At 31.1% G+C, this 12,751-nt stretch overlaps 1 protein-coding gene across 1 annotated transcript; it reads right to left on the bottom strand.

The window, feature by feature from the left end:
- Window positions 1–166: 166 nt before the first annotated feature.
- On the bottom strand, window positions 167–4,983 carry LOC148193347 (protein DETOXIFICATION 29-like). Its single transcript, XM_088098863.1, has 7 exons — window positions 4,570–4,983; window positions 3,477–4,018; window positions 2,250–2,336; window positions 1,356–1,412; window positions 646–1,003; window positions 468–554; window positions 167–379 (listed from the first exon to the last, which is right to left on the bottom strand). Exons 1-7 carry the CDS (start codon window positions 4,882–4,884, stop codon window positions 302–304), a joined length of 1,524 nt encoding a protein of 507 aa, XP_087954989.1. The 5' UTR covers window positions 4,885–4,983; the 3' UTR covers window positions 167–301.
- Window positions 4,984–12,751: the final 7,768 nt, after the last annotated feature.

Here is a 12,751-nt window from a genome sequence, read left to right as displayed (position 1 = left end):
GCGAAGCTAAATCCATTCATATAAATCCTGGTAGTTTTTAAATTGAGTCTATAAAAATAGTTCTAAATCATGTCCTCTTCACAAAAAACCCTCCTATTTATTATGTCATTAAATCGTTCTACTTATTATTTTTAATACTCGTTTTATAAAACATTAGAAAGATTGATGAGACAGAATCTAGCATCACCCTTTATTGAGAACAAAAATGAATGGATGATTGACATCCACTGACCCTACAGAAAGAAAACAATGTTTGTTGAAATAAAATCAGATACAATCTGGTTCAAGAATTTGCAAAAATTCATGTTTCTTGATCATTCTTCCCTCTTGAATCTTCATCCCCACCCCACTGCTTTATCCTATCTTCTGCAAGGGATGCCTGCCATAATTGACACCGATAATCTTAATCATAAGCATCACCAAATCGGTTTTCATTTGCAACAAACACAACGAAAAACATGTATTACCTCTTTATTCCAATCAGTTCTATAGACCATGAAGAATAGAACAGAAGTTTGTAAGACTGTCCCCGAGAGCATTCCAGACCAAATCCCCTGAAACAACCCATAAAGAAATCCATTACTGCATGAAAAAAGATGAAAAGAAAAAGTAAATAATGAAGGGAAGGTGAAGAAGAAGGCTCACGGTGACACCCATTTCAAGCTTGTAGCCCAAAAGAAGACCTAGAGGAATGCCGAAGAGGTAGTAACAAGCTATATTTACGTAGGCAACCGCAGCCTGCCATCCTGCACCGACAGCAACCCCTGAGAGAACTGGCTGCACGTTGTTGATCACAATGCAAATGGCCAACAAGGGTGTCAGCTCCACCACCATCTCTCTCACTGCCGAATCGTTCGAGAACAAAAATGGATACTCATTCCGGAATATTATCAGAACCAGCGACAGCGTCACACCGATCAGAGTCGAAGTAATCACAGCCACAAGAAGTGAAAACTTTGCTGTTCGAGGGTGAGATGCACCTAATTCGTTTGACACTCTCACACTGCAAGTTTATGTCAACCAGTTACCCCAAAGCTTCTCACTTTTTCCAAACTTTCTCTCTCTTACTCTAGTTATATATTTTTTAAACTAAAATCATGTACTTCTATAATCCATTTACTGATTAGGAATTTAGTTAAGTTGTCATTAAGTTAATGACTTTGTTTTGAATTTGATGCTTTTATTTTTTTTATATTCCAAGGTTTGACTGTTTGTAAAGGAGGTGTCATTCCAACGATACTATGTTTTTGAATAAATTAATTAGTTATAAATACATAAAATAAATAAATATCATTAAATTGCAGTGATGAAAATGGTTAGGTAGGTAGGTAGGTAGGAAAAGGGAAGCAACAAACCTTACAGCTGCGTTCAATCCAAAGGACACCATGATGGTCCATCCCAATATGTTCATGCTGCAAATTCAGTAAACGCCACGTCAATATTCCATGAAACTGAAGCAGAAGACAAACTTAATACGTTTCCAAAGATGGCTTTCCAAAGTCTTAATGGAAGACGACAGTGACACAGCGGTCGGATAAAAGTTATTATAACACACCTTCTGAATATACACACCTACTTACAGATGTCAATAACGATTTACTAAATACAAAATTAAATTAAGCAGTTTTATGTTAATATTTTTGGTGTACCTACCATAAAAATCTAATAAATTATTTCCACAAACATGAGGGAAAAGCACGTACAACTAATCCTTTGTCCGAAACAGGAGTAAGACAAACCATTTAAGGAGGAGTACAAGTCAAATTAAACTTGTGAAAGTGGCACTCGATGAATGTGCATATGGATTGGATTCAGATCCACTGCACATTCATTTTTAAATTCCATGCAACTTCAACTTTTAATTATTAAATAAAAAAATATCATCAGTGGAAGTCATCATTTTGAACAGCGCCGCCGGCTGCCATTTCTTTTATGTGGATTCATCATATTCATGTGATCTAGCTATCTACACATCTCGATGAAAAAGAAAACTTTCCCATATATTTATTGGACACGAAATGCACAGCCTGTACACGTTCCGCTAATTAATATGTGCACCATCTTACTAATAACACCATATATGGTATTGCTGTTCAGATTGGTTTTCATCCAATATATGCTAAACAAATATATTATATTAATAAACAATTATTACCACTGCTAAAATACGCTTGCATGTTTTTCTTAAAAAAGCTAATATTTTTCTTCATTTTAAATTTCACAAGCAGCATCGTTCGTGAATCACTCACCAGATGGACAGCGCATCAACCGAAACTTCCGCATTTTTCAGATATCCGGCGAAGAGAATCAGGGCCATAAAGTACCACACTTCCAGGCTGCACATTCAACCAAATTAACTTATTAAAAACCAAAAATAGTTTATTTAACACCTATTTATGATTTAATAAAACATTAATATGTCCTTTTAATTACTTCACGTTATTTAATTAAACACTTATTTTCTACAAAATTAATTTATTTTTATGCAAATTATTTTCGTTAATTGATTCTTCCACACACTCACTGCTGTCTAGTACAAATGAAAAAGCCGAAAGGAAAACAACAGACGGGAGTTAAAAAAATAAGTTTATTTAATATAGGCGAGATCCACATGTTGTTTTCATTTTTTATTTTTATTCAATCTAATTTTAAATTTTTGTAAATAGAAAAATCAAAAACTGAGAACAAGTACGACAGAGAAACAGAAAATCCAAAGACGCTATTGTCGACGTAGAAAACGAGGAAGACAATCTAGGATGGCTGGTTGAGGTGTGAAGGAGACCACAATAACATGATAAGGAACATGAATGATAAGTTTTTCATGCAGAATATTACAGACACAAATAAGAAAACAGCGGTCATTTGGATCGGGTCAAAAAAATTCTTCAACAAAATATCTGTTTCGTAAAGAAAGAGAGAAAATACATTTATATTTACTTAATACACGAAAGGATAATAATAAAAAAAAGTAATTTTTTATATTTTTTAAAAAATAAAATAAAAAAGCAATAATATTGAATGAATGTAAAAAAAATTGTGTATCTCAAAATATTACTTATATACTAGTGTTTTAATAATATATATTTTAACTTTTGTTTTCTTTTTGATGGCACTCATTTGGTAATTACAACTTCACCAACCCTTAACAAGCTGTAAAGTTGATATTTACAGCACTCCCTTCAATTTATTTCTTACAACATCTGTCAGTAAAATGGAAATATTAAAAAGTTCTCCACTAAAAATATTAATTGCTTTAAATTTTAAATAAAACAGTGTAACTGTGATAACCCCTTAATTATGTAACTTTTCAACCACAGTTATATATATATATTATATATATATATTATATTTGAATGGTTGAGCAGTTTTTTAATAAAAAATAAATATAACTTGGAATTGCTTTTAAAAAAAGAGTATTTTTATATCTGTTAGGTTAATATGTTACTGAAAAAGAAAAAAAAAGGAGAAGGAGAAACCAGAGCATGACAGCAGAAGCAAGAGAGAGGCGAACGAAACCCCAAAGGTTGTGAAAGGCTTTAAGGGAGAAGCCAGACCACGCTTCCCCGCAGGTCCCACTCAGTATATACGCGAACTGACCTACGTCGATGAACCACCACGAGGCGTTCAGCACCACGGCGGCGCCCACCATGCCCCAGCCGAGCTCCAGCATGAGAAGCCAGCTGAACACGATGTGCAGCACCAGCGCCGCCGCGGCGATCCACGCCATCACCATGATCCTGCTCTGCGCCTGGAGAAATTTCTGCATGGGGTAGTTCATGGCGTAGGCGAACAGCTGCGGAATCATCCACACCGCGAACTCCCCTGCGGCCGCCGAAATCGCCGCCGTCTGACCTATCGCTCTCAGCAGCGGCGCCGCGAAGACGTAGAGCAGAGTCAGCAGAATGGCCGTGGCGTTCAGAATCACCCACGAGCGCTGCATGTACACCCCCAGCATGTGCACTTGCCCCGCCCCGTATGCTTGCCCGCACAGCGTTTCCAACGCGCTTCCCATTCCAAACTGTGCCAAACTCCATCATTAATTAATCGATCAATCAATCAATAATGTGCTAATTATATTTTTACTCTTTTCCTATTAGATTATAAATAAAATTAGTTTATATGATTTAATTCTATTAATCATTTAAAAATAAATTCAGTAAAATATTATTACAAAATATAGAAAGTTAATAAAAATTGAAATTAAAAGATTAATTATACAGATATAGATAGTTTATTTTTCATATTATTATAAAAGAATTGTTTTTGTTGTATACGTATGTAAAACCATGATCGTATACTGTTGATGAATCTATTACTCATTTTTTTTTTTCCATTTTCGTAGTGGAAAGTACAAAGATTGGATTCAACATCATTTAGGGTAAAGGATCTTCAGTGTTCTTAATCTATTTTAGTGTTTACATAAAAATTGAAAGAAGTCAAAAGATGGTCAAGAAATTAATATAAAAGTTGTATCCAAAAAATAAAAAAGAAGATGAATACTGAGTGGAAACTTTAGGAGCAAATCAGTATGTAAATGAGACGGTGAGATTTTCTGTTTTTGTTAGGTACCGTGATGCCTAGGCAGAAGCCGGCGATGACTGAGTTTTCGACGGAGACGGCGGCGAGGGCGATGGTGCTGACGTGGCCGGAGAAAACTTGGGTGATGGCGCCGAGGGAGTACTGGCAGACGGAGGTGAAGATGGCGGGGGCGCCGAGGTACCAGAGCTTTTTGGATTCGACGAGGAACTCTCTGGCGAAGTCGGCGGCGCCGGCGATCGGAGCGATGTCATCGGATTCCGCCGTAAAGACTGCTGTGTCTGGTCGCGGCGTGAGAAGTGGTTGTGTCTGGCGGTCGTTGTCCCCCATGGTGATATGATCTCCCATAGAGAGAAGTGAGCGTTGTGGGAAGGTTTATAAAGAGAGGTTGGGGCCATTAAAACAGATCTTACCTTTTAGTTAATAGTCTCACCCTCCCTCGTCACTGCGGAAGAGGGGAGAAGAAGGAAAAGGACAAAAGAAATTGGAAAATATATAACTTCAAAATCACCATGCGACAAAATGAACCCACAATTTAGCCCTAAATATAAATTTCTTCCCACGTTTTTAAGAATATTCACTGACAATTTTTAACGTAAATATAAACAGAGATAAAATACTATCCAAATAAAACCTAATAAAAGATTCCAAACCAAAGTGGTGCCAGAATTTTATGAGAAGGGACATTAATTTGTAACGTTGCAATTCTTTTTCTATTCCTATCAAATTCGAATTCTATTTTTCTTGTCCTATAAAATGTTTTTTTTAGAAATAATTACAATGTTTTAAAAGTCAAATGAGTAATTCTATCATTATTTTTAAAATATTTTTATTTTATTAATTTTTCCCTCAATAATCCATTCGAAAAAGAATTCCAGAAACAAAATCTTGTGCCTTTTAGCTACAGAACCCAAAAAAGCCTTAAAAGTTGGTTATCCAATATTCGAAGTATGTACTTCTTCGTTTTTCTTTTCTTTTTGAAAGTTGTCTGAAAAATTATAAAAATATATTTATGTGTATATAAAAAGGCTGATATACTTGATAAATATAATAGAGATATATATATATATATCTGATGTGATAAGAAGAAAAAAAAAATAACGTGTAATAAATATACGTGAAATCAAGATGTATGTATGTATATTATTGTTTAAAAATTAATTATATTGAATTGTTTTTTTTTTAATGAATTGAAATTTGATTTATTTTATTAGAAAGGGTTTTAGTTTTTTTTTTGTAATATTAGTAGATTATTAATTATTTAAATAAAATGAACAATAAATTTAAATGTAATGTTTGAAAATTAATTTATTAACATATAATAGTTAGAATAAGTATTATCAACCTAAATGATTATTAGAATAACTAATTATAAATAAATTTATAAAGTTAACTAATAAAATTAAATTAGTGATTGAATTTAATAAGATAAATGCTAGTTTAGTGTTGAAATTAATAATTTAGTAAATTTATTACTAAAACACACTTCAATAATAAAGTTAACTTTTAAATATATTTTAATTGTTGGTTTTAAATTTATATAAAAAAAAGCATGTTTAAGACAACACAAATATCATTAAGGGTGTGTTTAAGAGATGGATACGAGGGAGAGAAAGCACGTGGATTTGAGAGCAAATTTAATGTTGTTTTTTTAATGGATTTGGAAATGATTAAGAGTGAATTGGAAAGTAAACTTTGTAAAAGTTGGAGGAAGATTTGAAGATATAAGATAAAAAAAAATGTTTTAATTTATAATAAACATGATCAAAATACCCTTACTAATAAAAGTAATATAAGTGATATTTATTAATAATATATTTATTTTGTAAAAAATATTATAAAGAAGAAAAAAATTTAAATTAATTTTGAAAATAAAATAAATTTATATTTAAGTAAAATCAAATAATAATGTTTAAAATATATCTTTTTAAACATAATTCATATCTAATAAAAAAATATTTTGCTTAGATATTGTTTGAAACATAAAAAATATCAAAATATAAACAATTAAAATTAAAAACTGAAATGTCAAAAATTCAAAATTATTATTTTATTATCTATGATTATTTTTATTCCAATATTATTATTATTATTAACGAAACTAAAACTGAATTCCACTGTATACTTATTATAATGTTTTATGTATGAAAGTTGAAATTATTAAAATTGTGAAAAAGTAAAAATGAGATTTAATTAAAATCAGTTCAAATATTTGCATACCATCCGTGATTCAAAAAAATAGATGTCTCGCAAATCATTGTTGCCTTCTTTTACTTGAAAATACTTTGAATTGTCAATCTGTTTTCGTTAATTCTTTTCAACAGTAAATTACTTTTAAACAAATAGAACCTAAGTGATACGATTACAACGATAAAAATAATAAAATGAAATTATAAATGCAAATAATGTTAGAAAACTTAAATAATAACTCAATATTAAATTAGGTGACACAAAAATAAATAAGAGTTTCATTCCTATCTACTTTCTTTTTTTCCTTGTCTTGATCATAGACCTTCAAGTCATAAAGTATATGTGTGTAATTATTTTTTTGAGAAAATAATTCAATCTTGCTTTACTAATTTTTAAGAAACATAACTAATGTAATAGATTTTGTTTTAGACTAAGATATGACTATGTAGCAACACCAATATTAAATATCGGTAAAGTATATATGTCGAAACATTTTATAAGAGCAAATAATATTTTATTTAGGAAACATGACAAATGTAAAATATCTGTTTTGGATTAAGGTATAATTAGGTAGGCAACATGAATATCAAATTTTATTTTAGTAGTGGTGGACGAGTTTGAGTTCAATAATTCTAAAGAGCCGACAGTATTTTAATTCTGGACCCTTTTTGTTTTCAATAATCTATCGTGTGTACTGTATTCTGTCAAAGATTGATAGATACGAAGGTTTGTTGAATAATTATTTTTGTAATTAAAATATATAAATATAATATAAAAATTGCTTGAAGAGTGTGGAAAATTGTTGCTCCTTTCATCTGGACACAAAGCAAAAAAGTTGGCAATGATTGGATGATGATATTAACATAGGTTTATTTTTTCAAAATGTAACAATTAACGTGTCAACAATTATGAGTAAAAAATTAAGTTCAAATCATTAAAAGCCGAATTGAATGTTATTATATGTTATTATAAACATAGTTAGTTACCTTATTTTAATTATCAACATCATTATATGACATGGTTGTGTTTTATTATTTCTTTGTTCCGCCTCTTTAAATTGTTTGAATGGTGAAATGAAATTGAAAGTATCTTGATGGTTGGATAAGGAAACTTCTAATCTCACTCTAAAGAATGCATATGCATTAATAAAACGTATGCCCTTAGCTGAAGGGATGCATATGCATTAAAGAAAAACATAGATGTTGTCGGACTCATTCATTAATAGCAATAAAAAAAATACAAGAATAATAATAATAAAAAAATAGTTATACGCTCTGTATATAAAGTACGCATTAAATATTCATAAAATTTTCTTTCTACATATAACTAATAAATATAATAATAAAAGACTACTAAAATAGTTAAAGATAAAGTACATCTAATAATATATATTAGATGTAAACTTGTTCAAATAAACTTAGATGTTTGTATTTTTAGCAAGACGACCATCATTAGAATCAATATATTATAATTCTTTCTTTTAACTCTAAATAATAAAAGAGTTCCACATAATCTTATGGGTTAAATATGTTTTTGGTCCCTTAACTTTCAGCGAAAATTGAAATTAGTCCCTCTTCAAAACTTTGGCCTAATTTAGTCCCTAAACTTTAAAAATGTATGAATTTAGTCCTTTTAACTAAATTTTGTTAGGTTTATTTGATGTTTTAAGTGCGTTTCATGATAGCATTTGAGTTGTTTATCCCGTTTGACACATTTTTGCTTCAATGTTCACTGATAAATGTGTTTGAAACATCAAATAAAGTTAACAAAATTTGGTTAAAAGGACTACATTCACACATTTCTAAAGTTTGGGGACTAAATTAGTCCAAAGTTTTAAAGAGGGACTAATTCCAATTTTCACTGAAAGTTAAGGGACCAAAAACATATTTAACCCTAATCTTATTTTATTATTAAAGATAAACTTAATTCATTCTCTATAGTAAGATGATATTTTAAGCGGTTAAGATATTTATGAGTAACTAACCAGATTTCTAGGTAAGGTTGTTTTTATTTTACATTTATAAATACAATGACAGAGTCAAACGCCAAGTAGGTTTCACTTACGTCAGATGGACTTTAGATAATATTCTATAGTGATAATATAATCACTTTCTTGAGAGCTGAGGCTCCATAACTCATGTCTGACTTGAGCGTCGGAGAATCTTCGCAGGTACTTCCCCCCTCCGTTGGTGAAAGTAGACGAGCGCTACGAGCTGAAGGAGCGCAAACGACAACAATTGAGGAGAAGCGAGCGTCCTAGACATTTAGAAGCAACAAAGACACACCGGAAAACATCCATACCGAAACATTTTGGCGCCCACCGTGGGGCCGAGTGTCATCCTGCAGATGCCACAAGAGGAGCGCTCGGCCTCGACAAAAATATATGAGAGTGGATAAGATGAAATTGACCCCCAACAACATATTCATATTTCATTGAAAGTGTTTATCTTTTGCTTTTTGCCATTGATCAAAACTTCTTGCATACATATTTAATTTTCGTCTTTTGCATATAAAAATCCAAATATTTCGTCTTTAAGTCTTAGCTAATCAATAAACCACACAACTAAACTAGGCCGTGAGTCCTTTGGGAAGAACGATACTTGGTCTTACCAAGTTTATTACTTGAACGATTCGGTCATACTTGCCGATTGAAAAACAAGTTTGTGACATCATATTTTGGTGTTCATAAATTTGTCCATCACTTACCGAGTTTATTACTTGAAACGATTCGGTCATACTTGCCGATTGTTCAACAAGTTTGTGGCATCATATTTTGGTGATCATAAATTTGTCCATCAACATCATTGTCATATGTCTGCATTAGCGAAAGAAACATAGGATACCACTTCACAATTTTGTTCTTCCCACCTTTGCGAATCAATGTCACCGTCCACTGCTTTACTCAGTTTGTCTCTGAACTCGAAGGCCACTATTATTGCTAGGTCGCCATCACTACTCTGAACCTTGCTATTGCTGTCATGTTGCGTTCGTTGCTCGTTCGTCGATGTCACTCTTTGTTCGTTTTTGTTGCCGAGGATAGCACGATTGTCGTCGTTTTTCTTTTTTGTATTTTTGTGCTTGTGTTTGTTCCTCAGATTAATATGTTGTCAATATTTATGTCCAAGTATTGTAGCATTGTGGTGGAATTGTTAATATTTCTTCAAACATGGCGTCCATCTTTCTCCAATGTTGCTCACTTTTCACGATCTCAATTTCTTATTATTATTTCCAACACGTGGTGTCCATATTTCTCCATTATTAATATTTGTTGCTCATTCTTCTCCATTAGAAATCATATTCTATTTATGCTTTTGTGCTGGATTTTATATATAAGTTGTAAATGTAGGATGAAACAAAAATAAGAAAAATATTTAAAAGAAAACACCAACATTAGGCTTTGGTTATAGTTGAAACTGAAACATAAAAGGATATTTGGCTTCCATTTATGCCATTGTTGAAACTAAATATCATTCCAGAAGAAAAAAAATATTTTAAAAAAAAACTTTTGACATTGGTTATTTTCATAATCATCGCCACAAACCATATTATTTTAAATAAAAGGGGTTTATGGCCTTGGTTATTTTCAGAACTGTTGCAAAAATCCAATTATTTTAAATTAGACGAGTCTATGACTTCGATTATTTTTAGAACCGTTGCCAAAAACTCATTTTTATATTTTTTTATTTTTATTTTCAATTCAGTGCTTTGGGTTTTTTTAACCGAAGCAAAATGTGGACCTTTTTAATTCAGTTCATAACTAAGACCAAAAATCCTTTTTTTTACCTTATCTTAATATACCTCGGTTGGAAATTCGGTTTCAATTGTTGAAAACAACCCTTGCTTTATATCTTGCCTACTTTAGTGTATAATGCATAATCTCTACTTGCATAAACCTTTTCGCCACTAGTTTAGCTTTGAATATTTCTTTTTCCACATTTTGTATTCATTCTTTCTTTTTGAATGCCCCCATCACATCTGACGACCTTCTGATCTCTAAGTAGATCCATAAGCATATATGTGTGTTTTCCCTTGAAAGATTCAATCTCCTATTCTATGACATACCACCACTATTAACATTCTATGTATTTTATTTCCTCTTTGAAGATTCTACGTTATGAATCTTTTATCTCTTCAACTGCAATACCCGTATAACAAATAAGATTAACATACCCAAACATTTGTGTTGATCTAACTGCCCTCGTCTCCTTATCACACTTTTGCTAATAGTTAGAGATTGAATATGGACCTCTTAACTTCTTAAGTGAGAAGTAGACGAATAATTCTCGTCATGTGTGATGCTTCAACATCAAACCCCTTTAATAATTTAATCCAAAATCATAAGACTCCACCTTAACACTAGCTTTGTGTGCACACCATAACCATTTGAATCTCATCGGATGGAACATCCTTAATAATGAAGCATTTTGTTTACCAAGGTTCCAACATCCATAACCTTCTTCTATTATTCTTCTTCTTCTTCTTCCTCCTCCTCCTCTTCCTTCTCCTACTCTTGTTTCCATTTTCAACAAGTTGTCGCTACACTATCTCGCCACCTCCAAACTGTGCCACCACTATGCCAACTCTACTATTGTGCTTCCTTCTCCCACACTTCCTCTCTCATTATTCTCCATCTCTTCCTCTCTTCCCCTTATTTCTCCTTTTCTTCTCTTCTTATTTTCATTTACTTCCTAATATACAAAAAGCATTCCGTCATACTTATAAATTTGTTGTTCATTTTATCAACAAAAATATCCATTAGTAGTAGAAATTACAAATTACCAATTGAATTGACCATATTACGAAAATACCCATAAATCATACAAAACTTAATTTATTGATGAATTTTATTAATAAATTTGTTAGGAACAAAAATATCCATCGTTAATTGAAATTATGAGATTTATCGATAAAATTCGTTAATAAATTTGAATTTATTGACAATTTTATTTCCATAAGTAAAACATATAATTTTTTTTTTCATTATCACAATACTATATAGTAATATATATAATATATTATATATATATAATATTATATATATTTTGAAAATATATCATAATCTTTAATTATATAAACAAGAACTGTTCTATATATTCTTGAAGAATATTTCTTTCCATACTCTTACATATATATATATATATAATTATTCCTAAACTAATTTCTACTTCTAAAGTCGATCAGTCTTTTCCGTCAATAAACTAACTGTATCATAACTGAAAATAAATTTTAATTATTTAAACACACTCTATTAATCTTTTTTCTTATTCGAACTTTTCACGTAGAGTTTAATTTTTTCGATTCTCCAGTAGCAAAACTATAAGTTGTTGGACGAGGAAGGTATATATCTTTAATTTCCAAAAGCATCTTTGGACAAATAGATTTGACAACTACCCTTTTAAGTACTTGTGGAATATTTGTTAACTTTCTTTTTTAATTACTTAGGTCTGAGAATGCTATTTGCTTGTTTCTTACATAATTCTTATAAGATTTTATTTTATTTTGGAGAAATCTAGATTAAAAGAATTTTATGAGAATAAAAGATGTTATTTTTTTATGAGAAAAATGTATGAGATTAGAATTAAAAAGTTGAGGGGTTGGAAAATTAATTTACATATATCATAATCAAAAGAAATGAACAAAACGATATGGCACGCTATTCGTTTAGCAATGTTCTTGAGTGAAATAACATATCTTGTTATATAACCAGTTTTGAACACTGTTCTTACAAAGTTGAAATGCACTCTCGAACACAGTAGTTATATAGCTTCTACTCAGTCTTCCTTTTACGTCTTTGGTCGGTCTGTCTATGTTTTCTTTACACGATAAAGCACTATATAAGGAACAACTTTTTTATTTGGCTTCTTGTCTTTCTCAGCCTTATTAGGATGTTATTTGTAATACCACTTTTCTATAAGTACATGATTTTTAAGAAGATTCAAACTCGTAAATTTGCCCATAATATAATTTGTTAGACGAGGAATCCCTATCATAAGTCCCAAATATTTAATAATTAATTTTTGCATGT

Source organism: Vigna umbellata, chromosome 9 (genome assembly GCF_029865625.1).
Source record: "Vigna umbellata cultivar VRB3 chromosome 9, Vumbellata_1.0, whole genome shotgun sequence".
Lineage (NCBI taxonomy): Eukaryota > Viridiplantae > Streptophyta > Magnoliopsida > Fabales > Fabaceae > Vigna > Vigna umbellata.
Note: the sequence above shows the minus strand (reverse complement) of the source record. Positions and strands in the feature narration are given on the sequence as shown.